Source organism: Saimiri boliviensis, chromosome 17 (assembly GCF_048565385.1).
Source record: "Saimiri boliviensis isolate mSaiBol1 chromosome 17, mSaiBol1.pri, whole genome shotgun sequence".
Lineage (NCBI taxonomy): Eukaryota > Metazoa > Chordata > Mammalia > Primates > Cebidae > Saimiri > Saimiri boliviensis.
In genome coordinates, this window is record NC_133465.1 from 69,921,422 (window position 1) to 69,946,103 (window position 24,682).

At 58.6% G+C, this 24,682-nt stretch overlaps 1 protein-coding gene across 1 annotated transcript; it reads right to left on the minus strand.

The window, feature by feature from the left end:
• Positions 1-9,975: 9,975 nt before the first annotated feature.
• NPTX1 (neuronal pentraxin 1) lies at positions 9,976-19,718 on the minus strand. Its single transcript, XM_039476607.2, has 5 exons — positions 19,087-19,718; positions 18,593-18,800; positions 16,255-16,499; positions 14,855-15,034; positions 9,976-14,185 (listed from the first exon to the last, which is right to left on the minus strand). Exons 1-5 carry the CDS (start codon positions 19,528-19,530, stop codon positions 13,964-13,966), a joined length of 1,299 nt encoding a protein of 432 aa, XP_039332541.1. The 5' UTR covers positions 19,531-19,718; the 3' UTR covers positions 9,976-13,963.
• Positions 19,719-24,682: the final 4,964 nt, after the last annotated feature.

The window sequence follows — 24,682 nt, forward strand, 5'->3', positions numbered from 1 at the left end:
CCGCTCTGGCTCTCTGTCCCTGTGCTGTCCCCTTGGTGGCTCTTCTTGCCACCTTCCTTTCCACCTACTGGAACCCTGGGGTCTTCTGGTCTCTCTGCCCATCTACCACCGAATTCCCACAACAGGGAGAGTCTGGGTGACAAGCAAGTCCCTTTTGTCCTGGGGCAAGATGGCTCCCATGTGGCTCTCATCCTCCCAGCTCCTCAGATGTCCTTTAGTGTCGGTGATCCTGTTCTGGGCCATTGGCTCTGCTCCGAGACCAAAGCTGGCTGCCGGCGGGCACAGAATCCATACATGGCTTGGACCTGACAGTCTCTAGGCCTCCCCTTTCTATGGTCAGGTGCCAAGGGGCCCTGGAGAGCTCCGACTCTGGCCTCTGCCAGACCCAAAGTGGGTCTGGACCCTTCTTACAGCAGGATCAGCCACCAGCTGAAAACAGAGACGCCACCAGCTGAAAACAGAGACTCCCCCGGCCAGACCAGTCAGCCGCCTAGGACTCTCCAGTCCCCCGGCTGGAGGACGCTCCACTGTCCGGGCCTACCAAAACAAACGTCAGCAGCTAGGCCCCTCAAGACTCATCCTCTGGCAGTTCTGGAAGGCAGAAGTCCACAGTCAAGGGGTCAGCAGGGCTGGTTTCCTCTGGAGGCTGGGAGGGAGAGTCCGTTTCACGCCTCCCTTTCTGCTTCTGGTGGCTGCTGGCCGTCCTTGGTTCCGAGACATCACTGCAGCTTCTGCCTGTGTCGTTCTGCGGCCTTCTAGCCAGGTGGGTCCTCTCCTCCTCCTCCTCCTCTTCTTCATTTTTTTTTTTTTTTTTTTTTTTTTTTTTTTTTTTGAGATGGAGACTTGCTCTGTTGCCAGGCTGGAGTGCAATATGGTGCAATCTCGGCTCACTGCAACCTCTCCCTCCCAGGTGCAAGTGATTCTCCTGCCGCAGCCCCCTAAGTAGCTAGGATGACAGGCACCCACCACCACGACCGGCTAATTTTTGTACTTTTAGTAAAGATGGCGTTTCACCATGTTGGTCAGGCTAGTCTCAAACTCCTGACCTCAGATGATCTGCCCCCCTCGGCCTCCTCTCCTCTTTTTATCAAGGCCCTGCTCACTGGACTCAGGGCCCAGCCCGATCCGCTCCGATGTCATCTTCGCTTGATCACAGCTCCAAAGACCCTGTTTCCAAAGGAGGCCCTAGTCACAGGTTCTGGGAGGACATGGATTTGGGGTGACATATTCCACCCAACGCAGTTCCCACCCCTACACGGTGGAAGTCCAGGGTCAGGGAGGATCCCTGTTTCCCTGCTGGCTCCCTGTGCACTTACAGCTTCCAAGGTGGGCTCGGGGGGTGGTCTGAGCTGGACACAACCTAGCTCCTTCCTTCCTGTGAAGCATTGTTCACACGGGCTGCCTGGGCAGCAGGCACGTGCTGATGTTTGGAGTAAAGGGACCGAACAGTTTACAGGTGGCAACAGGGGGCACCTCTTGGCAGCCGGGTGCCTCCCTGTGACCTCAGCTGTCTCTCTCTGCCCTTCTTGACCCTGTCACCTCTTTTCTTCTGCTAACTCCCAGTTCCATGGGCTCTCACCTCTTCTCTCCCAGGATGTCTGTGAAGACCACAGTCCCTTTCACTTTTCGTCCAAGCAACTCAGCACTCTCTGCCCTTCACCTTCTCCTTCCAGCCTAGGCCCCTGAAGGCAAGGGAGAAAGTAGGGACCACCTCTCAGATCCAGAAGAAGCCCTGGGGTGTTTTCCCAAACAGAGCCGGGCTGGCCCGAGAGTCACGCTGTTTCCCTCCGATGTGAAGCAGCTCGTTCTTGTTGCAAAGAGCACTTCTGTTTTTTTCTTCTCTCTACATCTGCGCTAACATTCTGTGATTCTTAGAGAAGGAAAATTCTGAAGAGCAAAGCCCAGAGCCAAGAATGTTCATGCCAGAAGGGATTTCTATGAGGAACAAAACAGAGACAAGACCTCTGTCTGTGGGGTGCGTATACTGAGTGGGGGGCTGTACAGACCCAGAGAGTGCAGCTCACCCTGGAAGGGAAGGTCAGATGCAACGGGGCGGAATGGCCAAGAGGACTAGTTTATACTGGGGGTGAGGGCCAGGGATGAGTAGGACTTAGTGAAGCAAATGATTTCTTGGATACGACATCAAAAGCACAGGAAATAAAAGGAATATAGATCAGACCCCATCCCAGCGAAAGCCTTCTGTGCCTCTAAGGATACTATCGGTAAAGTGAAAAGACAACCCATAGGATGGGAGAAAATGCTTGTAAATTATCCGCCAGATAAGGGATTAACATCCAGGCTATATGAAGGGTTTCTGCAAACTCATGAACTGCAACCCTGATCCAAAAGGCCAAGGATGCGAACAGACATTTCTCACAAGGAGATCTGTGAATGGCCAGGGAGCATATGAAAGATGCTCACCGTCATCACTCATCATCACTCCCCATTATCACTCCCCATCGTCACTCACCATCATCACCATCCCTCACCATCATCACCATCCCTCACCATCCCTCACCATCATCACCATCCCTCACCATCATCGCTCACCATCATCACCATCCCTCACCATCCCTCACCATCATCACCATCTCTCACCATCCCTCACCATCCCTCACCATCATCGCTCAACCATCATCACCATCCCTCACCATCCCTCACCATCGCTCACCATCGCTCACCATCGCTCACCATCCCTCACCATCCCTCATCTTTGCTCACCATCATCGCTCACCGTTGCTCACCATCCCTCACCATCACTCACCATCATCAGTCATCATCACTGACCATCATCACTTACCATCACTCACCATCGCTCACCATCACTCACCATTGCTCACTATCACCATCATCACTCACCATAGCTCACCATCATCGCTCACCATCACTTGCTGTCATCGATCACCATCGCTCACCATCGCTCACCATCGCTCACCATCATCACTCACCATCCCTCACCATTGCTCACCATCACCCACCATCATCGCTCAGCATCGCTCACCATCATCGCTCACCATCGCTCACCATCATCGCTCACCATCACTCACCATTGCTCACCATCATCGCTCACCATCGCTCACCATCACTCACCATCATCAGTCATCATCATTCACCATTGCTCACCATCGCTCACCATCACTCACCATCGCTCACCATTGCTCACTATCACCATCATCACTCACCATCGCTCACCATCGCTCATCACTCACCATCACTCACCATCATTCATCGCTCACCATCATCACTCACCGTCACTCACCACCACTCACTAACCATCACTAGCCATTGCTCACCATCAGGGAAATGCACATCAAGACCACAATCAGAGGCCGGGTGAGTTGGCTCATGCCTGAAATCGCAAGACTCTGGGAAGCCAAGGCAAGTGAATCATCTGAGATCAGCCCGGCCAACATGGCAAAATGCTGTCTCTGCTAAAAATACAAAAATTAGCTGTGTATGTTGGCGCTCATCTGTAATCCCAGCTACTCAGGATGAATTACAGGTGCACTGCGCTCCAGCCTAGGTGACAGAGTGAGACTCCGTCTCAAAAACAAACAAGCAAGAACACAACAAAGCACCAATTCACACTCGTTAGGATGGCTGCTGTCTAAAAACCAGGGAATTGCAGGTGTTGGGCAGGACATGGAGACGTCGGACCCCGTGCGCTGCTGGTGGGGATGGAGCACAGTGCGGCTGCCATGGAAGACAGTTTGGCAGCTCTTCAAGAAAGCTAAACATAGAATTCTCATATGATCCAGCAGTTCCGCTTCTGAGCACATACTCAAAAGCAAGGCCTCCAGCAGACACTGGCACCCATGTTCTCAGCAGCATTATTCACAGCAGCCAGAAGCTGGACACAGCCCACCTGTCCCTCCACAGCTGAATAGAGAAACAACACGTGGTTTGTATACACAGAGAAGTCTTCTTCAGCTGTGGGAAGGAAGGAAGCCCTGGCACGTACTACAGCGTGGCTGAACCTGACGACACGATGCTGAGCGAAAGACGCTGGGCACCTGGACAGCCTGTCCGATGCCACTGCTGGGAGGCGCCCCGAGCCGGCGAACGCGCAAGGAGAGGAAGGAAAGTAGAGGCACCCAGCAGCCGGGCTTTGGGGTGGAACAGGGATTAGTTATTGCTTCGTGGGGCCAGAGTTTCTGTTTGCAGTAATGAAAAGGTGCTGGAAATAGATGGTCGTGATGGTCGCGCAACATTGTGAATGTCCTTAATGCCGCTGAATTGTACACTTAAAAATGGTGAACACGGTAAGTTTGGTGTTATTTACACTTACCACAATTTTTACAAATTAGTACTGTCTTATACCCAAAGCCATTGAGTTGCACGCTTTACATGGGTGAATTGCATGGTTTGTGAATTATGTCTCATTAGGATAGGAGCATTTTTAAAAGAAAGAGGAAGACTAGGCACAGTGGCTCAATGCTTATAATCCCAGCATTTTGGGAGGCCGAGGTGGGCAGATCACCTGAGGTCAGGAGTTTGAGACCAGCCCGGCCAACATGGTGAAACCCCGTCTCTACTAAAAATGCAAAAATTTGCCAGGCGTGGTGGCGCACACCTGTACTCGGGAGGCTGAGGGAAGAGAATCACTGGAACCCGGGAGGCAGAGGTTGCAGTGGATGGAGATCATGACACATCACTCCAGCCTGGGTAAGAGAGTCTGTCTCAAAGAATAAATAAATAAATAAATCAGAGGGGCAGCAGCCCCCACATGCAGCCTCTGTGCAAAGGTCCCTAAGAAGGGGCTTGATGCGTCGGAGGGGCTGGGTGGTCTGCAGGCTGGAGCCTAGCAGGGGGAGCTGGGAGCAGAGGGAGGTGCGTGGAGGGGCAGCCCGGCCCCGGCTGAGCAGCCCCCGCCTCGTCAGCCTGCACTGCTCTTGGCTGGTTCTGTGCTGAGCACTGCCTCTCCTTGGAAGCCAATTTTCTGCACAGTGAAAATGTTTTTTCTGTTTCCACTTTAGCAGATGGCCCCCCACCTTGGCCTGAATTGGGAAGCACAGAAATCCAGCAGGGGACAGACGGCTTCTCTGGCAATGTCCTCCAGGCACACGAGCACGCAGACTCATACCGGCCCCCCACAACTCGCCCTCACGGACTCTGGGCTGCAGCCGGCCTCCGGGGGCCTCTCCTCTTCTGCTGCCAACAGCCACTGGACGCCTGGTCTAGGCGCTTTCAGGACAGAAGCAAACGACTGCGTGTCTCCGAGGCTGGGACTGTGGCACATCCTCTCGGTAGATGAATGCTGAGGGGGTCACGGCGGGGGCTCCTGACCTCCAGTGTGGAGACCCCCCAAAAGCCTGTCTGAACCCCATTTACATGGTAGCTGAGAAACTTCTGGGGAGACAGCCTGACCTTGGCCCCTACTGGAGTCCAGATGTTAAACCCAGCATGGTCAGTGGGCAGGACTCTGGCCTGAGGTTAGAGGGAGGACAACAGAGCCTCTGGGGGTACGTTGCCATTGAGGAAATGTCAGATGGATGCAGATCCCAGGCCTACCAGGCCAATGTTGTGGCAGGGCCACGTTCCTGGGCCAGCGGGGAGGACAGGGCTGGCACAGGGGGGGTCCATGGCCTCCACAGAGGGATGCCACTGGTCCCCATGGGTTGGAGGCCAGTCTTTGGGCCCCAGAGAGCCTGAAGGGCTGCAGAGACCATCTGATCCTACCTTGTTGTTCTAATTTTTTTTTTTTAAGATGGAGTCTCACTCTGTCGCCCAGATTAGAGTGCAATGGTACAATCTTGGCTCACTGCAACCTCCACCTCCTGGGTTCAAGCAATTCTCCTGCCTCAGCCTAGCTGGGATTACAGGTACTCGCCACCATGCTTGGCTAATTTTTGTATTTTCAGTAGAGATGGGATTTCACCATGTTGGCCAGACTAGTCTCGAACTCCCGACTTCAAGTGATCTGTCCGCCTCGGCCTCTGAAAGTGCTGGGATTACAGGCGTGAGCCACCACACCTGCCCCTAACCTATTGCTCTGTGCTGGGGTGGGTGGAGAAGATGGAGGCTTGGGAGACCGCTGCCTGCTCTCCGGGTGACCAGGCCAGTCTGAGGAAATGTGTCCTTCTTAGAGGAGCTGAGAGACAAAAGGGTTTGCAGGTTTTGTTTCTGAGACAGGGTCTCACTCTGTCACTGCAGCACACCTCGGCTTGTGGGTGTGACCCTCCAGCCTCTGAATCCATCATCACAGGGCCGTCCGTCTCCCTCTGTGTCTCTCCTCTCCTTTTTTATTTTGATTTGTTTGAGGTGGAGTTTCACTCTTGTTCCGGGAGTGCAATGGTGATCTTGGCTCACTGCAACCTCTGCCTCGTGGGTTCAAGCCATTCTCCTGCCTCAGCCTCCGAAGTAGCTGGGATTACAGGTGTGCACCACCACACCTGGTTAATTTTTGTGTTTTTAGTAAAGACTGGGTTTCACCATGTTGGCCAGGCTGGTCTTGAACTCCTGACCTCAGGTCATCTACCCACCTTGGCCTCTCAAAGTGTTGGGATTATAGGCGTGAGTCACCACATCTGGTCTCTCCTTTTCTGATAAAGACAGCAAAGCCCCTGTTTCCAAATACAGTCGAGTTCACGGGCACTGTGGTTAGGACTTGGAGCTGCATTTCTGGGGGACACAGTTCAACCCATAACAAACCAATGTGGGGGCCCCCTTTTTTTTTTTTTGAGGCAGAGTCTTGCCATATCACCCAGGTTGGAGTGCAGTGGTGTGATCACGGCTCACTGCAGCCTCCACCTCCTGGGCTCAAGGGATCCTCTCACTTCAGCCTCTCCAGTAGGTGGGACTACAGGCATGGGCCACCACCCCAGCTTTTAAAAATTCTTTTTAGAGATGGAGAGGTCTCACTATGTTGCCCACTGGACTCCTGGGCTCAAGTAATCCTCCCACCTTGGCCTCCCAAAGTGCTGGAATTATAAGCACATGCCTCCACGCCCAGCCAATTTTCAGGTTTTAAGGGAGTTTTGTTAGAAACGTTTATTTAAAAATCCAATACGAGGGGAACGTGTGACCAGTGAGTGCAGAGGGACTCTGTGGCGTTTCCAGGGAGGACCTCAGGCCAGGCCTTGACCATCTGGGAGAGACGGATGTTCAGGCCAGAGGGTGGACGGCTCAGCAAGCCGAGGCTTGGGGACTTGGCTGTGTGGGAGTGTGGGTGCATAATTGTGGGTGTGTGGGCATGTGTGGTTGGGCGTGGATGCATGAGCGTGGGCGTGTGAGCAGTGCCCTCCTCAAGCTGAAGGAGCCCCTGTGCCAGCGAGAGGGTGCTGCTGGGGCTGAGCTCACTCCCCCCACCGTCCACCTCACAGGGAATGGGCACAGGGAGAGGATAGGCCAGGACTCCTCGACTGGGATGCTCCTGCTTGGGAGCCCACAGCTGGGCACAAGGCTGTACACATGCCCAACTTCCTGGAGCACCAAAGACAGGAAGAGGTCACCTGGGGGACCCGGAGCCAGATGCCCTTTCCCAGAATAAACGCAGGCTTCCAGAGGCCTTGCCTTTGCAGGAAGCCACTTCAGACCACATCTCCAAGCCCTCCAGGGCTTGGTCCAGCTTCCCCTGCTACTGCTCAGGGGGCTTGGGTGGAGTGTTTGACAAGTCCCAGAGCAGCTCATCAGGTGGGAAAGGAGAGATCTGAGGACAGGTGCCCTGCGGTCCTGCGTGGGGGCAGGGGAAGCAGCCTTCGGGAGCTGAGCAGGGCCCCCCGGACCGCCTGAGCTTCCTGGCACAGATGACATGGGAGGTACTGGGGTCCAGGACTGCAGCTGGGGTGTCCCATGGTCCAACCTGCGGCCAACACTTCCCAGCTCCCCTGGAGCCTTCCGCATCCGAGGAGGGAGCGGTGCATGAGAAGGGGCCTGGGGCAGTGAGGGGCCATGTCGGGCCTTCGCGAGAGGAACCTGGAAGGGCGTATCCTGGTGTGGCAGAAAGTCAGGGGGCCTGTCCCTAGTTGTACCTGCTCGTGCCAGGCCCTGTGCATACAGCTCCTCATCCCATCTTCACAGCCCCACAGCATAGCTAAGGACTCTGCTGTTCAGCCAGGCCAAGTGAGAGCACTGAGCTGGGAGTCAGAGATCCTAGGTTCTGATTCCTGGAGGTCAAGCTGTGCCACTCTGAACGAGTCACACAGCCCCTCTGGACCTCAGCCCCCTCATCTGAACAGTTGGGGAGCCGGGCCAGGCAACCCTCAAAGGTGCAGACTTCTATAGGTTTTGGACGTAGTATCTCTCTCCGTAGGGACAGAGCTAGAAGAACCCGCCATGCAGGTGGGCCGCCCCTGGCCCAGCGCACTTTGGGGAGGCTGCTGCGTGGGGGCAGGGCTGGTGAAGACTCAGGGAGCCCCATCTTCCTGTGTCGGGACAGATGGGCAGGAACCATAGCTCCATGCAAGGAACCAAGCACGAAACGACAGAAAAAGAAGAGACAGGAGCGCAAAAGAAAACTTGCCGGTAGTCAGAGCTGTCTGAAAATAGGACAGTCTACCTCTCCGGGGTAATGAGCTCCACATCACCAGCAGCATGTGAGCCGAGAACAGCTTCAGGCACCCGAGAGGCTGCTGAAGTCAATGACTTCCGAGACACCCTCTGGCTTTGACATCTGCGCTGTGTCCCTCTGCCCACCTCACCCCACCGAGCTGCAAGGCCCGTGGCTTCCTTCCAAGCTGCTGTTCCTAGCTCCACGGCCCCCTGAAGGCATTCACGGATGAGCCAAAAGCTGGCTTGAGAAATGCAGAAAGTACTTTGCATCTAATGATAGTTAAAGAACCTGAGTGTTTGAATGAGTTCTCACATAAAAATTAGAAATGTAAGCGTGACATTATCACGGACATAATAACTGTACTTCCTTGAGTGAGAGGTACGAGGCAGTGTGTCACCTGGAATCGCTGCTGGAATCCGGCGTAACCCTGGCCTGGCCATGAGCGTGCACCCTGGGGTGAATACCACCCAGCAAGGACAGCTCTGGGAACACAGGCCAGGGGCCTCCCACCTGGCAGGGTCTCTCTCTCGACCAAGGCTCTTCCTGCAGGGCCACAGGGGGTTCCCTGTCTGCTTTGCTGAGGCCAAACCTTCTCCCTCCACACCATCCTGGGTGACAGGTGGCTCACTCACACCCACCAAACCCCCGCTCCTGAGGCCTGGCCAGGGAAGACCAGAGCACTTGGCAGGGAATCCCTGGGTGATACCAACAGGAAGCCAGAGTGACCAGTCCCTTCTGGCAACGTAGTGTGTGTGTGTGTGTGTGTGTGTGTGTGTGTGTGTGTGAGGTGGGCAACACCAACCAAACCACCCGGCAGGTGATTCTGGCTCCATGTCCCCTGACTGCAGGTTGTAAGTGTGCTGGAATCGCTCACCCCAGGGCACCTGGCTCCTGGTCACTCTGTCCCTTGGACAGAACAGCTCAAAAGCTCTAAACACATCCAGAGTCAAGCCAGGTCCACAACGGGGGACAGCGAAGCAAGCTCAGCCCGAGGCCCAGCGTTCCCGTGGCCATCTGTCCCTCTGTAATGTGGGTCTGGGGACACTCTCAGACAAGTGCGGGAAGGAGCCTGGACTCTCCAATCAGGAGGGCAAGCAGCGATGGCCAAGGCCCCGCTAGCAGACGTGGGGCAGCACTGCCAGCTCTGCTTGGGCACAGCAAGCCTGGGCCACCTGGAACCCAGGCCCAGCTGTGGACCACGAGTCCACCCAGGAGGGGACGGGGAATGGGAAGTGACCCTACACGCCAGGCCCAGCTGCCTTGCTGAGTTGGGGAATCACCAGGCCTCTCTGTGTCAGCTGTCCCTGTGACGTGGAGACCCCGCCACCCAACATCCCAGGGTCACCAGATGGAATGGGGTTGTTTGAGGGCATGGGGCAATGGACACGAGTGGCATGCACTCCCCGCAGGTGAGGGAGGGGTGGGCGCAGGGGAGGCGGCACCAGCAAGCCTCAGAAAAGAAGAGACGCTGTAAGGAGACCACAGTCTTTCTCCACTCTTTACTGTGTAAAAATAAACTCAACAATTCATGTCATTTCAGCAAGAAAATGAAAAAAAAAAAAAAAAAAAAAAAAAAAAAGCAAGAATACCGGTAGAAATAGTGCATTTCCAGAATTGCTGATGGGAGGTGGCAGGTCCCATGGTTTTGACCCATTTGATACCCAAAAGGCTGCAGATCATATGAAAAATGTACAGCTTTGGTTAGCAAATAATGAAAAAGTAAGATACATCGATTCTCTTTCATATTATACAATATATACATTATAACAATATCAACCAGAGGGGTTTTTTTTTGTTTGTTTTTGTTTTTGGCAAAAAAGACAAAATTGGGACTCTAAGTATTGGGCTTTTTTTTTTTTCTCTTCAATGACTTGTTCCCCTTCAACAAATTGTGCAAGTCCACTGTGTACAGAAGTAATACATTTCCCATCGTTAGTTGAATAAATTTACACACTGTGTTTAAGAGATGAAACCATGACTTGGTCAAGCCACATTTGGTTGCCATAAGATTCCAAAGGATTCTATCCTCTTAATGTGAACCACATGTAACCCAAGCTGCTTCCATCCAGGTTGGAACTGATACTCACATCCTCAGCTCATTCCACTTAGTAAGTCAGCTCCAAGACACAGGGTCACCATCAACAGCCAGTTTTACCTCCTGGTCCCCAACATGCTTCTGAGAACAGGTGGCCCCTCTCTGGAGCTCACTGGAATGACTGAACCTCATGTCAGCCTCTCCCCACCCCCTCACTGCCCACAAGACACCCCCTTGGTCTCAGGTCCCAGGGCTGGTGACAAAGTGATCTTTGCAGTCTTAGAAAATAAACTGGGAAATTACAAAAGGAAAAGAAAGCATACAAAATGTATCTCTTTCTTCCAAAATACATGCTTTCAGTTCTACGTTTTGGTGGAGCCTGAAAGTATTTTCAAGGGAGATATAGGTTGAGTTAATTTATAGGTTTGTCCTTTTCTTTCATAAAAATACTCTTGTTTGGTAATAAACTTTTTCTTCTACAGTAAGAGAAATAATACCGTGTTATCAAAAGCAAGAAGGCTTACGATTCAAGTGGGATCTAAGCCCCTGAGGGCCAGAGAGCTTCTGTCAACAGCTGTCCCACCCCGGACACCCAGGGAGCTGTCGGACGCCAGCTCAGCAAAAGCAAACACTGCCTCAGCAGTGCTTCTCATCTTCCTGTTTTATAAAATGGCTTACCTGAGAGAGGCATGTATTATTCAGTGCAAGAGGGAACATCAATCAGATTAAGGAGTAGATGGGAACTACGCGGATTAGATTTGCGGCTGTGTCACTGACCTTTCTTGGGACCAGCAAAGTACCAAGTGTCAACACAGTGAGGGAGTCGAGGGGCTTGGCTCAGACCCTAGCAAGGGGCGGGAGGGAGCTAAAGGTCAGCTTCGGCCCTGGCACCATGGGTGGGTCAGAGGAGGGACGAGGAAGGTGAGCGGGCCAGGAAGCCACAGGGTGGAGGCATAAGCACTGGGGTGTGCTCTGCCCCTCGCTAGTCAGGGCAGAGGATGGCTCGTGGTCCTGAACGGACAGCTCCCACCTGGCCCACTGGGGCAGAAGGTGGTCTGCGGTCCAGTACGTCGGCAGGGATGGGGCTGGTGGGAGGGGCTGGCAGGGGAGCACCCCACACAGCCCGCACTGGGTGTTGCCTAGACAAGGACTCCAAGACGGCTGGAGTGAGGGTGGGGCTAGATCTGGTCTAGAGAGGCGACTCCAAGCTCTCTGGCTGGCTCCCAGCGACGGGAATCCTTTAGGCTTGTTCTCAACCTACACGTTAAAAATGCTTCTTGGTGTATTTGGGGAGGGGAGGGGGAGAGGGAAACTGAGCTCTCTCTTGACCTCCTCCAACACCCTCGGCTTGCTTACCCAGCCATTTTCAGTAGCTACACGGGTGGTCACAGAACACTGGGCGGCACTCAGCACATGACACAGAACCGGGCAGTCCATGCAGGTGCGGGAACACACGTCGGACCCAGGGAGCAAGGAACACGCCACCCCAAGGAACATGCAAACGGAGAAGATCCCTGCAGACCCAAGGATGCCACAACCCGACGGGTGCTGATGAAGCACGATGATCTAAGAAGAAGCCACTGTTGAACAACACGCAGCGCGGCGCCTGATCTGCCCCCCTCCGCGGGAGTGATGCGCTGCAGACCGGCGCCAGGTACCGTGCAGACACCCACAAGAACACGGACACAGAGACACTGACAGACACACACAGATGCACTAGGTTCTTGACACAACGCGGACCTGTGTTTAAGGGGACAGGTGGCCCCAGAAGGAACAGAAGACAGAAACACCTGCTCCTCCTGCAGAAACGTCTGCAGCTGCAGCTGAGCCAGGCAGTGCAGTAGAATTTCTAGAAAGAGTTGTCAGCCTTTTGCTAATGAGACTCCTGGAGACAGGGTTCGGGGTGCCCTCAGGGCGTGCGACCACCAGATGGTACAGAGCAGGGAGCTCCCCCTACCCTGGGCAGGGCCTCCCAAGCCTGCTCTCTTTCTCACTCAGCACACACACACACACATACACACCACACACACAAAGGCACACACACACTTCTCTCCCCTCCTTGGAAGGACTAGAAGGAAATGTCCATGTTGCTTTTCACAGGGGACAAAAACAGGCAAAGATTCTGGACACTGGTCAGGTCTCAGGGTCACCGGCCAGGGACACTTTGGGGCTGCTGTAGGCCGTGAGCCCCGTAGATGGAGGAGTGGGTTTCAGACCCCCACCCTGGCCAGGCCTGACCCCATGTGTGAGGTCTCCGGAGCCCCCTTGAAGGGGTTTGAACCAGCTCACCTGGGGCCTGGTGTGCTGGGAGGGATATGGCTGTCAAAAGCCCCCAAAGAGGATCTTCCCACCGACAGGCTGGGATGAAGTCTCCGTGGCCCCATGTGGCCAGGTCTTCATCAAAATGTGGCTTTCTTACCTAAAAGGTCCCCTCTGGAAGCCCCTGGTCTGCATTGCCGGAGGCCAAAGGAGAGGGGTGTTGGGGCCTGGCTTCCCGGGCCGTGGGTGGGACGCTCCTCGCTCGGCACCCTCGACACCTGGGCTGAAGCAGCACAGGTCCAGAGGCGGGAAGGCAGGTGCAGACCCCAGCCTCGAAGGATGTTGCGGGGGTGGGAAGGCCGAGGCCAGGGCTGTCCTGGGGCAGAGCCGACTGAGCTGGGCACACAGGCCGGCCTCCCAGGCCGGGTGCTGCTCTCAGATGCAAACAGCAGGGACGGATGCTGGCTGGCCCTAGGGTAAGGGCCAGTGACCTCAGCCATCCCTTCTCCTCCACAGGAGAGCACAGGGTACCTCCCAGGACAGTCTGCCTTCACCCTTCGGAGACAATTCACTTCTATTACAAAGTAAAAGTTCTCCATAGAGAGGTCCCCCCGGCCTTCAAGAAACCACTAAAAAACCTTTATTACATCCATGTAAAGATACGCCGCTCTGAAAAAGGTTTGCAAATAAAGACAAATGCGTGCACCGAGCTGCACCAGCCCCAAGGCACGCACGCGGCTGACAAAGTCGGCAGATACGGACTTTCACCGTGAGATTTCTCCAAAGCCAAAAGAAAGAAGGAAAGGAAGTATGTCCTCAGAGAAAAGGCCTCCCCCCAGCCACGCACACGCGCACACGTAGACACACACATGTAGACACGCACACACAGATCCTCTCACCTACTTCTGGCTTGTTGAAAACGTCGCGGCGCCCACGTTAGCTGTGAGTGGGGCATGCCTGAGAGAGTCCGGGCCCCTACAGAGAAGTGGGGCCTCCTCAGGGACAGGTGGGAGCGGGGCTGCTTCGTGTGCATGAGGACAAAACCAGGCTGTGTGCGTGTGCGTGTGCAGGGGCGACGGCCTCTGTTCATTCCTGGGGAAAGGGGAGAGAAGACGCACGGATCATCGCCGCACAAGCAGGGGGAGGCGGGCGGGCGGGCTCGGCCGGGCCTGCAGCGCTCAGTTGATCTGGCGACAGGCCTCAAAGGTCCACTTGGTGGCTCCGCCGTAGATCTCAATGTGGGACTCGGCCCAGGCGATGACGTTGCCGGACAGCGCCTTGGTGCTGCAGGTGGCCAGGTTGTATACCTCCCCTGGGGTCAGCTTGCGGTCCCAGATGTTGAAGTGGGCCAGCTCCCCCACAAATGCCTGGGTGGCATCAAACCCACCACCCAGAGTGTCCTTCAGAGAAAAACAGAGGATGAGGGTGGAGGGGTCTCCAGGTGATCTGGGCCTATCCCTAGGCTGGGGGTCAGTGTCTCTGTGCCTTCCCCATCGCGGACTCTCAGGGCCACTCCTGGGTGCCGTTCTGTCTCCCTGTCCCTGACTCTCCAGCCCTCCATCCGTCCTTCCCCCAAGGGAGCTCAAGAAAAGGGACGGTGCTGACCACCTCTGCCCTGGACCTTCTCCTGGGGGCACCTGGGCTCTGCCCCTCCTGCAGCTGGTCCCTTAGCCATGACAACCCTGCCCAGACGTCACTCCACGCCAGCTGCAGCTGCCCAACAGGAATAGACGCCCCGGATTCTACAGCCCTTCGTCTCCCTCCCAGGTGCCCAGCGGAAGACAAACCACTTCACGGGAACTAAATTATTCATCGCTAAAAGCAGAATTGGCCTTCCCATGGCAAAGAAAGTGTTGCTGCAGCTATGAGAGCACTGAAACCAAAGCTCACTCCTGCAGGGAGTTCAAGCATGAGGCCGCCCAGAGCACAGGCTTAGCCCGGCCTGCCCCCAGGCTGCTGCTCAGGGGAACCGCCTCTCCAGCTGCCTCCTTCCCTCCTCGCTCCCCTTCCCCTTCCAGGCGTCTGGCTCTGGGGCTCTCTCCCTTTCCCCACCACATCCAGCACAGTACCTGCTCCTGGCCCAGCACCAGCACGCCCTGGGGCTTGATGGGGTGATAGGGCGCCAAGTTCTCGCCACTGCCACCCTGCGTACCGTCCTGGTAGGCCTCCCAGACCCCGTCCCGGGTGGTCCAGGTGACGCAGATGTGGTGCCACTTGCCATCGTTGATGACAAAGGGCAGCTTGGCCACCTGGGAAGGAGAAAGGCAGACGCCGGTGGGTACGGGGCTACGGCTCAGAATCCAGGACCCTCATGGCCTCAGTTGTTCTATTTCTACTTGCAAAATAAATATCAGGAAATATTATTGAATCCTCACGGCACCTAGGCCCGACTTTCCCATCTGCCAGCCCCGCCTGGGAGTGGGACACAGAATCACACAGGAAATGTAGCACTCCACCCAGGGAACCCCCAAGGGCCCTGTGGGTGCAGTCTCTTCACTCCTACTCACTCTCCTCCCTCTGCGCTAGGCTACACAGCAAACCCTTGGCTGGAGGCTGTCCCTGGTGTCTGAGTTCACTGCTGCCGCTCAGGCACCCATGCGACATCTCTGCAGCCTCCTCTCTCCTCCAGCGTCCCATCTCCAGCTGTTACACCCTCTCACTCTACAACACGGCAAGCCCTGGCCGAGGATCCGAGAGATGCCATAGGGCACGACGCCTTTTAAAGCTCAGACCAGCCTCCAACCTGGCATTTCACTCCCCTGCTACCATTCCGGGTGGGGAGGGTGACGATGAGGAAAGAAACCTCACATCCTTTTCACTTCGGGAAAGGGGGCCCAGAATGGCACCGCCCTTTGGGGGGGAGAGCAACAGGAACAGGGGCTTGGAATCCACTTTGCAGTGCAGATTTTAGCCACTGACTACCACTGCTGGCCTGGAGTTGAGGCAGTTCGAAAGCTGGCAGCTGGTTCTGCAGCTAACAGGGGAGGAGGGGGAAGGTTCACTGGAGGGAAAGGCTGCCCGTGCCATCCTCTTCCAGGGGGTCACACAGACCTGTCCTCCCCCCGAGTTAGGGGGCTGAGTGGGCTAGACTTGGACTCAGGAAACATCTCTAAGGCCCCCTTACTACCCTAGAGCATCTCTGGGCCCCCAGTATGGAGGGGCAAAGCCAGTTCCCAAGCCAGCTGGTGGAGAAAGAGTCGGATCGCACCATCGGGCTGGACCAGGCCCCACAGCTCATTCTCTGCCATCTCCCACACCCACCCCAGGAGGCATCTGGGAAGGTCCAGCTCTCCCTGCTCTCCCAATAGAAGTGACGGTGCCCCTCCCACTTCCCCTGGCCTCCCCCTCCCCCTCCCTCAGTCCCACCTGGTAAACCCTTTCCTCAGGCCCAGAGCCCTGTCCTAGCATGCAACCTGAGCCAGAGCCCGGGGGCCTCGCCCTGCCGTCCCTCCAGCCGGGGGCATGCTACCTTGTCATTGATGAGGATCTCCATGGGGTTGTTGCCCCACTCGATGAGGACCAGCTCATTGGCCTGGCCGGGCACAGCGTAGGAGAAGGGCGTGCCCACCCCCGGCGCGGCGCTGGACTTCAGCCACATGCAGACGGTGAAGGCGTACATCTCGGGCAGGCTCTTCTTCACCTTGGCGTACATGTAGTTGGTCCGCAGCGGGAAGGTGAGCTGGAACTTGTCTCCAGGGCGGTTGTCTTTCTGCCCTGCGGAGGGTAGGACACAGCCTGACAGCTGCACCTGCATGAAGTGCTTATGGGTGTGTCTGAGTGAGTTCTGTCTCCACCAAGCTCAGTGATGCGGCCAAGGCAGGCTCCGGTCTCCACTCCGGAGGGGCCGAGTGGGTGGCTTCCCAGGTCAAGTACTTTGCCCCAAGGCACAGGGCCAGTCCATAAAGAGCTGACCCAAGCTCTCGGTGCTCCGGATCTGGCCGGCTCTCACTCCCACATGCTGGCATCCCCGGGGCAGGGGGTGACGGGGGAGCGTAGTGCCTGGTGGGCTGCAGCATGTACACTGGGCTGTGTGGTGGGCGTGAGTAGGGAATGGGGACAGCCAAGCCAGTGCACACCCGGTCAACCCACGGAGCACCCGGCGGCTGCAGAGGAGGAATGAGGCTAGCTATCCTGAGAGTAGCCCCCTCTGGGGCCGACCTGATTCCAGGATGGGGCGGGGCTCCCCTCCTCACTCATCCTGGGCTGCGCTCCTGCCTCCCCACCTCTGCCTCCCCACCTGACAGCCAGGCCCTGGTGCCCACACTCTTCCCTCAATGCTAGATTGCATCTGACCCACCAGTGCCTCTCGGTGTGTGAGGATGAACATCTCCCCATTTCCAAGGCCCTTCCCGGGACTCTGCCTGGAGCCTGCTGAGGGGAGGGCAGCCAGGAGCCGGGACGCCCTTCTGGAGCCAGGGATCCCCAAGGTGACTGCTCTAGGATGCCGCCACACACTTTTAGTGAGCAAGCGTCGTCATAGCTCAGCCTCCAGGCCTGGTGGCCTACCCTTCCACAAAGCCCATCTTCTCCCCTGCCCCTCTGACAGCCACTTCTCCAGTGAGTGCCAACCCCTACCCCCAGTCAATCTATATACTGTGGCACCCTGGGTGTGGTGTCACTGACTCCAGGCAAAACATTCCTGGGCAGCAATGGGCAACAGGACCAGGCCCAGAGCCCAGGAACAACCCCCTCCTCCGCCAACCCCTGGGTGTGCAGCCGTGGTCCTGCCAGGGAGCCCAGAAAGAAATCAGTTCCCCAGGCCAAAAATTATTTCTAGAAGGCATCCTGCCCAGCCAGCAACCACCCCCTCCTCTAAACCAACTGTCAGGGAGCAGAGCAGGGCAGACCCCCTCAGGGCAGCTCCCCAGACCCACGGAGGCCTGGTGGGGGGTGGGGAGGGACCCAGCCCCTGGCCGTTCCATTCCAGGGTGCTTTTCATTCCCCAGGCTCCCCCTCCTTCCCTCTCCCTCTCTCCTAAGGTCCTTCCTTCTCCAGATCTGTTTTTCAGTTACATAACAAGCCTTAAGATGGCACTGTTTAAATCTGTCCGGCACATTTTGCGGTCTGAGCAGGGTCACGTGGCCCTGCTCCGCACAGGGCAACCCCCCCCTCCCCGCTTTTACAACCTTGTTTGATTTCTGCGACTTCAAGGCAGAGCCTCCGGAGCTCATCCAGGCGCCCCGGGTGAGAGCCGGGCTGGCCTGAGTGGGTGACTGGGAAGCCTCAGGGATTTGAAAGATGCCAGGGCCTGGGGCACTCAGAATAGAAAACCTCGGGGTAGGGGTTCAGGGCAGAAGTGGGGAGGAGCTGGGGATCGTGAGAAGACACCAGGGGCATGGCAGCTGGGAGGAAACCCGCTGCACAGCCCCAGCGGCCTGGGGACTCAGAGCACCCAGCCTGCACCCAGCTGTCCTCGGAGGCTGCGGACCAGCTTCCTTAAGCAGGGAGGGTTTGGGCCAGCGGCAGCCACTGTGCAAAGTTACTGAGGATTAAACAAATCAGACTTGAAAAATCCAGCAGAAGTGTGTGAGTGTGTCTGGATGGGGGAGGGGGCACTATGCAATCCGTTCCTCCCTTCTGCTCCCCTTTCCCAGACACAGCCCCAGCCCAGGGCACCCTGCCCTGCCAGAAACCCGGACTAGAAACCCAGAACCTGGGCAGGGGTGTGAGGGGTGAGAAAAGGCTGCAGGGGTCTGGGTGGGGAGGGTGGCTTGCGCTCGCGCAGCTCGGAGCTGGGCTGTTAGGACCGGAGGCAGCGTCGGGCAAGCAGGCGGGGGCAGGCAGCGCGGCTCCCCCGGCCCCAGTACCTTTCTCGAGCTCGCTGATCCGCTGGTGCAGGGAGGTCAGGGCGGTCTCGATCTTGACCCTCTCCTCGGTGTCATTCCGGGGGCCCCCCTTGCCCTCCTCCAGGGTGTTCACCCGGGACAGCACCTGCCTCTCCAGCTCATCGATCTTGCTCTGCAGCAGATCCTTGAGGCTGTTGGTCTGGCTGGAGGAATTGAGGCGGCTGTACTGCTGCGGGGGGCAAGAGCGGGGGAAACGGTTAGGCGAGGCTCGGGACCGTGGCTGGAAGGCCCGCGGCGCGGTCCCCTCGGGGCGACTGCGGGGGTGGCCGGGCAGGGAGCTGGGGCGAGTGGCCGCCATGGGGCCTCGCAGGCGCGCGGAGGCACCGGCCAGGCACCCGCGCGCAGCCGAGGCGAGGGTGGGGGATGCCTGGCCGGGTAGGGAAAGAACGGGGTGGGGGAGGGCAGAGGGGCGAGCGAGCCGGAGGGGGAACCGGAGCCGGAGGGCGCGCGCGGACCTCGAGGTTCTCCAGGCGGGTTTTGAGCGATTGCAAAGTTTGCCCGAGTTGGCTGAGCGTCTCGGCGGCCGGTGTCCGGGACAGGTCGCCCATGGTGTTCTTGCCCGAGCCGGGTTGCTTGCGGCCGCCGCCCGCCCGGGCCTCGCCGACTCCGGGGTCCAGCGTGCTCTGGCTCTCGCAGCGGCCCAGCTTGGCGGTCAGCTCGCGGATGGTCTCCTTCTGGCTCAGGATGGTCTCCTTCTGCTGCAGCACGGTCTCGCGGAGCTGCAGCACGCTGCTCCGGAGCTCCTCGGCGCCGCCGGCGGCCACGGACGCGGCGCACATGTCGGCGTCCACGGGCACCGAGGTGCAGATGAAGCGCGTCGGCCCGAAATCCTGGGCCCCGGCGCCCAGGAGGCAGAGGGCGAGCAGCGCACAGGTGCGCGCGGCGCGGCCGGCTGGCATGGCTGCGGGCACCCGGAGCTCCGGGCCGGGCTCGGCTCGGTTGGGGCTCGGCTCCGGCGGGGACCCGGCTCGGGCTGTGGCTCCGCGAGCGGCCCGCGCTCTGGGCGCCGCGCTCTCCGGCCGCGCGGTCCACACCGCCGCGCTCTCCGGCCCCCACTGCCGCCTGCGCTGCGGAGCCCGCGCCTTTTATGCCGCCGCGGGAGGGGCCTCGCGCCGCCGACGTCAGCGGGGGAGGAATCCCGCTTTAATTGTCTGCGGCCCGGGCCCGCGGCGCGGCGGGGGTCTCAGGAACGCGCCCCCGGGGCCGCCTCCGCTCGCGTCCCCCCAACCCGCCCCGCCCCTCTGGGCGCCGCCACGGCCCCCTCCTTCCCCGCTCCCGCCTGGGCCGGCGCTGCTGCCCCGAAGGCTCCGAGAGCCCAGGGGAAGGAGGTCGGGCTGTGGCCCCCGCCTCGAGGATGGACCTCCTGCATGGTGTTCCCACACCTCCGACGGGGCTCCGCGCGGGTGGGAAACCTCGGGGGTCCGGGAGGCACAATTAGAGGTTCGGGTCTCCTGGCTGCACGGAACACCATCGGATCCAGGGCCTTGGGAGCCGGGCTGGGTCCCCAAGAACCCAGATCTTCAACATCCGCGTGCCGGGTGGTCAGTGCCGCGGAGTCCACAGCGGGGGTCCCCGGGCAGCCCCGCGTTTATCAGGTGTCCGCGCGCTGTTGAAAGCCGCGGAGCAGCCTGGGTCCGGGGACTTCCCACGGCTCCCGACCCCGGCGCCTGCCCTCCCCCAGCCCTCAGGCTCTGTGGACCCCTCAGCGTCCTCCCTCCCGGGGACCGTCAGCCCCCACCCGGTGCTGCCTGGACGCCGGGCACTTCTCGGAGGCCGCCCCAGCGGTTCGAGCCTTTCTGGCCGCGGAGCCGGCCCGATTCCGGGCAGCCGCCGTCGCCGGGGCTGGACTTTCGCAGCGGCCTCGGGAATGCTCTTTGAAAGGGGGTCCCGGGGGAGCAGCCGCCCGCACCCCAGCAGCTTCGCCTCCACAGGCGCGACGCGCGTCCGGTGTCCCTAGGTGTCCGCCCGCGCGTGGGGGGCTGTTTCCCATCCGCCCATCTGCGCCCATTCAGTCCCGAAGGCCAGCGGGAGGGGTCCCAGAGGTGTCTGGGGGCGGCCACCTGAGAAGCTCCGCACGTCGGCGCTCACTCAGACGCCCCACCCGGTACCCGCGCACTCGCGCCTTTTAATTGACCGCGGGGCTTGGCTCCAGGATCCCAGTCCCGGTTTCTACCCCGGGCTGGGGGCTCCGGATCGGGGCTGGCGCCGCCACCCCGCCCCGCCCCGCAGCCATCAGAGCGGTGAAAGCCTCGGAAATCCCTCGGTCCACGCTCCTGCTCTACAGAGAAGGAAACAGGCGCCGAGACTTTGGGGCCGGAATAGAGCCGTGGGCCCCCGACCCCTCCTGCCGCTCCCGGCCTCTCTGGTCCCTGCGTTCCGCAGCCGTTCCCCGAGCGCAGAGAGGGGCTGGGGGCAGGGGGCGTACACAGCCCGCAGGGACCCACAGGCAGTCCCCAGTGCCGATGTCCGGCGTTCGCCCGGCGGGCGGGAGCTGAGACCTGCTGGATGGAGACCTTTTTGAGAAACCGCGGCCTCTTGCCACCCCCAGTCCCCCGGGCTCCTGCGTTCAGCGTCTTAGCCTTTAAGCCTCCCTGAGCCAGGGCTGCGAGCTCGGGTGTCCTTCGGCCGCCGCTTCCCGGCGCCAGAGGGACCCCGCGGTCCGCACGCGCCTCTCCTCGGCGTGGCAGGTGTGGGGGTTTCCGCTCGCCCGCCACGGCGCGGTGCGCCCAAACCCACGCGGCCCGCGGCCCCTCGCGTGCTCTACGGACCCCGGGCCGCGAGAGGGGTTAGCCTCGGCAGTCCGCACGCGTGGTCTGCGCCGGGAGCGCTACGGGCTGGAACCCGCCTCGGGAGGAATTACCCGCGCGGGGGCGCGGCAGCTTCTGCCCTAGCTCCGTCGGGAGCCGCCGAGCCGGTGCCCTCCTGGCCCAGCGCTGCGGCCTCGCCGCCCTCCCGCACGCGTCCAGTAGGAGGCTGTGCCCGCCAGGCCGGTAGCCTGCTGTGCCGAGAGCGCGCGCGCGGGAGAGGAGCCCGGCCCTCCCCAGGGCTAGCTGTTTGGACCGGGAGGGACCCTGAACCTGGCTCCGCGCCTGGAGTCCCAGCAGCGACGGAGTCTTCCCGGCGGCCCAAGGCCAGGGACCCGGCCTGGTTTTTCCGCCAGGGCTGCAGCGAGGTCCAGCACCTGGCACAGAGGGGCGGGTTTTCCTCCACAGAGGACCGGAGTGGACGGCGTCAGAGAGGGAGGGGAGCTTGGGCCAGTGTCTGGGGCAGCCTCTGGAGCCCTGGAGGAGGAGACCGTGCTGGACGGGCCGGGACCCTTGGGTCCAGCCTGCGACTGCCGTGCAGGAGGAGCTGGGCAGGACACTGTGGGCACCGCACAGACACGCGAGGGCCACCATGTCACTTTTCTCCCTTGCAAGACCCTGGGCAAGCGGAGGTCCAGCCCTGGTCATGTTTGGGGTTCCCTCGGCCTCCCCAGTGTTCTGCAAGTATCCGAGAGGGAGGGAGCAGAAAAACAAAGGGCCGCCCTGACCAAACTGATCGGGGTGTCTGGCTCCCAGGTCGGAAGATCCAGCTGCGGTGAGGGATCTTCCACAGTACCCCCAGCTGGGTTCGTTCGAGGCTGCCCATGACACGGTGTCACTCGTAGGGAAGCCATGCACACTGGCACACTATCATTTTATTTCTGAGACAGGGTCTTGCTCTGTTGCCCAGGCTGGTGTGCAGTGGCGCAGTCGCAGCTCAGTGCAGCCTCTGCCTCTTGGGCTCATGCGATCTTCCTGCACCACCACACTCAGCGATTTTCTTTTTCTTTTTTTTTCCGTAGAGATGGTTGATTGCTTCTCACCTTGATCTTGGGGCTACAGGTGCAAGCCATGGCTCCTGACCTAGGACAATAGTATATACTATAGTACTCCCACCATACTGGTGCAATAAATGTGGATAAATCCTGAAAGCATAGACAAGGCCCGCTCACAGTGGCTCACGCCTGTAATCCCAGCACGTTGGGAGGCCAAGGCAGGTGGATCACCTGAGGTCAGGAGTTCAAGACCAGCCTGGCCAACAAGGTGAAACCCCATCTCTACTAAAAATACAAAAATTAGCCAGGTGAGGTGGTGCAAACCTGTAATCCCAGCTACTCGGGAGGTGGTGGCAGGAGAATCACTTGAACCTGGGAGGCAGAGGTTGCAGTGAGCCGAGATTACGCCACTGCACTCCAGCCTGGACAACAGAGGGACAAGAAGGTGACTCTTGTCTCCAAAAATAAAAAAGACAGCAGTGTAACAAAATACCTAGAAAGTGATGACTTTGGAGTATTTATTGCCTATTTAAAATATAATTTATTTAATTACACATTTACTTAGTTTAAATTTAATGGCTGGGCACGGTGGCTCATGCCTGTAATCTCAGCACTTTGGGAGGCTGAGGCAGGTGGATCTCTTGAGCCCAGGAGTTCGAGACCAGCCTGGACAACATGGCAAAAACTCGTCTCTACAAAAATACAAAAATTAGCCAGGCATGGTGGTGTGCACCTGTAGTCCCAACTACTCTGGAGGCTGAGGTGGAAGGATTACTTGAGCCTGGGAAGTTGATGCTGTGGTGAGCCAAGATCGTGCCACTGCACTCCAGCCTGGGTGACAGAGCAAGATCCTGTCTCAAAAAAAGAAAAATTTAAAAAGAAGTCTAGACAGGTCGGTTGAGCGGTGTCAGGAGGACCTCAGTGCACATCAACAGTCTGTGCTCGGTGGACGGTGGGAGGTCCGGCAGGGGTGTGCTGGAGCCTGGCGGGTGCCCGTGCCCTTGCTCATGCTGCAGCAGCTCCTGGGCCTCTCCTCTTCCAGGCCGTGCCTTGAACTTGTATGGAACCTCCACCCTGAGCAGGAAAGAGGATGAGCAATGGGTGGGTGCTGGGAGAATGCTGGGAGGGCCTGTGGGCACTGGGAGGTACTGGGCAGAGGTACCGTTCCTTGCCCCCACTTGCTTCAGCCCTCCAGCATGAGGTTCCACACTGCCTCTGGAGGGGTGAGGATGGGAGGAGAGGGTGTGTTGGGGTGGGAGAGGCCCTGGTCCCCCACCTGCAGAAGAGAAGCAGGGGCCCTTGTTGATCACAGTCCTGGGACACAGCACCTCAGCCAAAGGTCAGGACATGCCCCTCTGGAGGACAGCTGTGCCCCCGGAGATGCGCTGCGTTGCAGCTGGACTAGGAGGAGGCCTGGGGCAGTGAGGTGAGTGGCTGGGGTTTTGAGTGTGGGGGCATTCCCTGAGATGTTCAATATCATTTCCATCTGCATCTGAATGTTCAGCAGCTCCCAGGGTGCCGACATACTGTTTCTCAGTCTGGGTGCTGATCCCTTGGGGCGTGTTTGTTTCGTGGCCATTCACTGGGCTGTCCAGGTGCCATCCGTGCTCTCTTCTCTGTGGTTCTGTGCCTCACACGTGGTGTGGGGACAGCATCCACAGGTTGTCCTGGGCAGAGGAGAGGGGCTTCCTGGTGCACCAGGGGAGAAGGCACAGGGGCCTCTGGCAGCTGAGCCCTCAAGAAACAGTCAGGCCATGTGACCCTTCCCCCAAGTGAGGCTCCCCTGGACCCACAGGGGTGGGTGTGGGGCTGCTCTTATGGTAGCCAGCCCCCACGGGACCTCTGAGTCACTCCTGACAGCCCCACAAACCAACTCTGTGTGACAAGGGACAGGTCCCTGCTCCCCGCTCTGCTGAGGGAGGTGTCCGACCCGAGCCTTCCCCTCTGTCTTCTACATGACACCCCTGCACTGGTAACTGAACTGTATCTTACAAACAAGCACTTGTCCCCTTTCCAAGTCCTTCCAGCACATTCACGCATTCGCCTTTCAAAGGCACAGCTGGGCTCTGGTCCTTGCTCACCGGAGAGGAAACCTAGGGAAACCCACAAAGCCAAGGTCACACGGATGTCCAGTGAAGGCAGAGCTGGGGCCAAGCCCGGCCTTCACACGCCATGGCCACTTTCTCTCTGCCCAGCACAGGCACTGCAGGGGAAGAGCCCCGGGGGACGGTGCCCCAGCCCACCCATGCCCA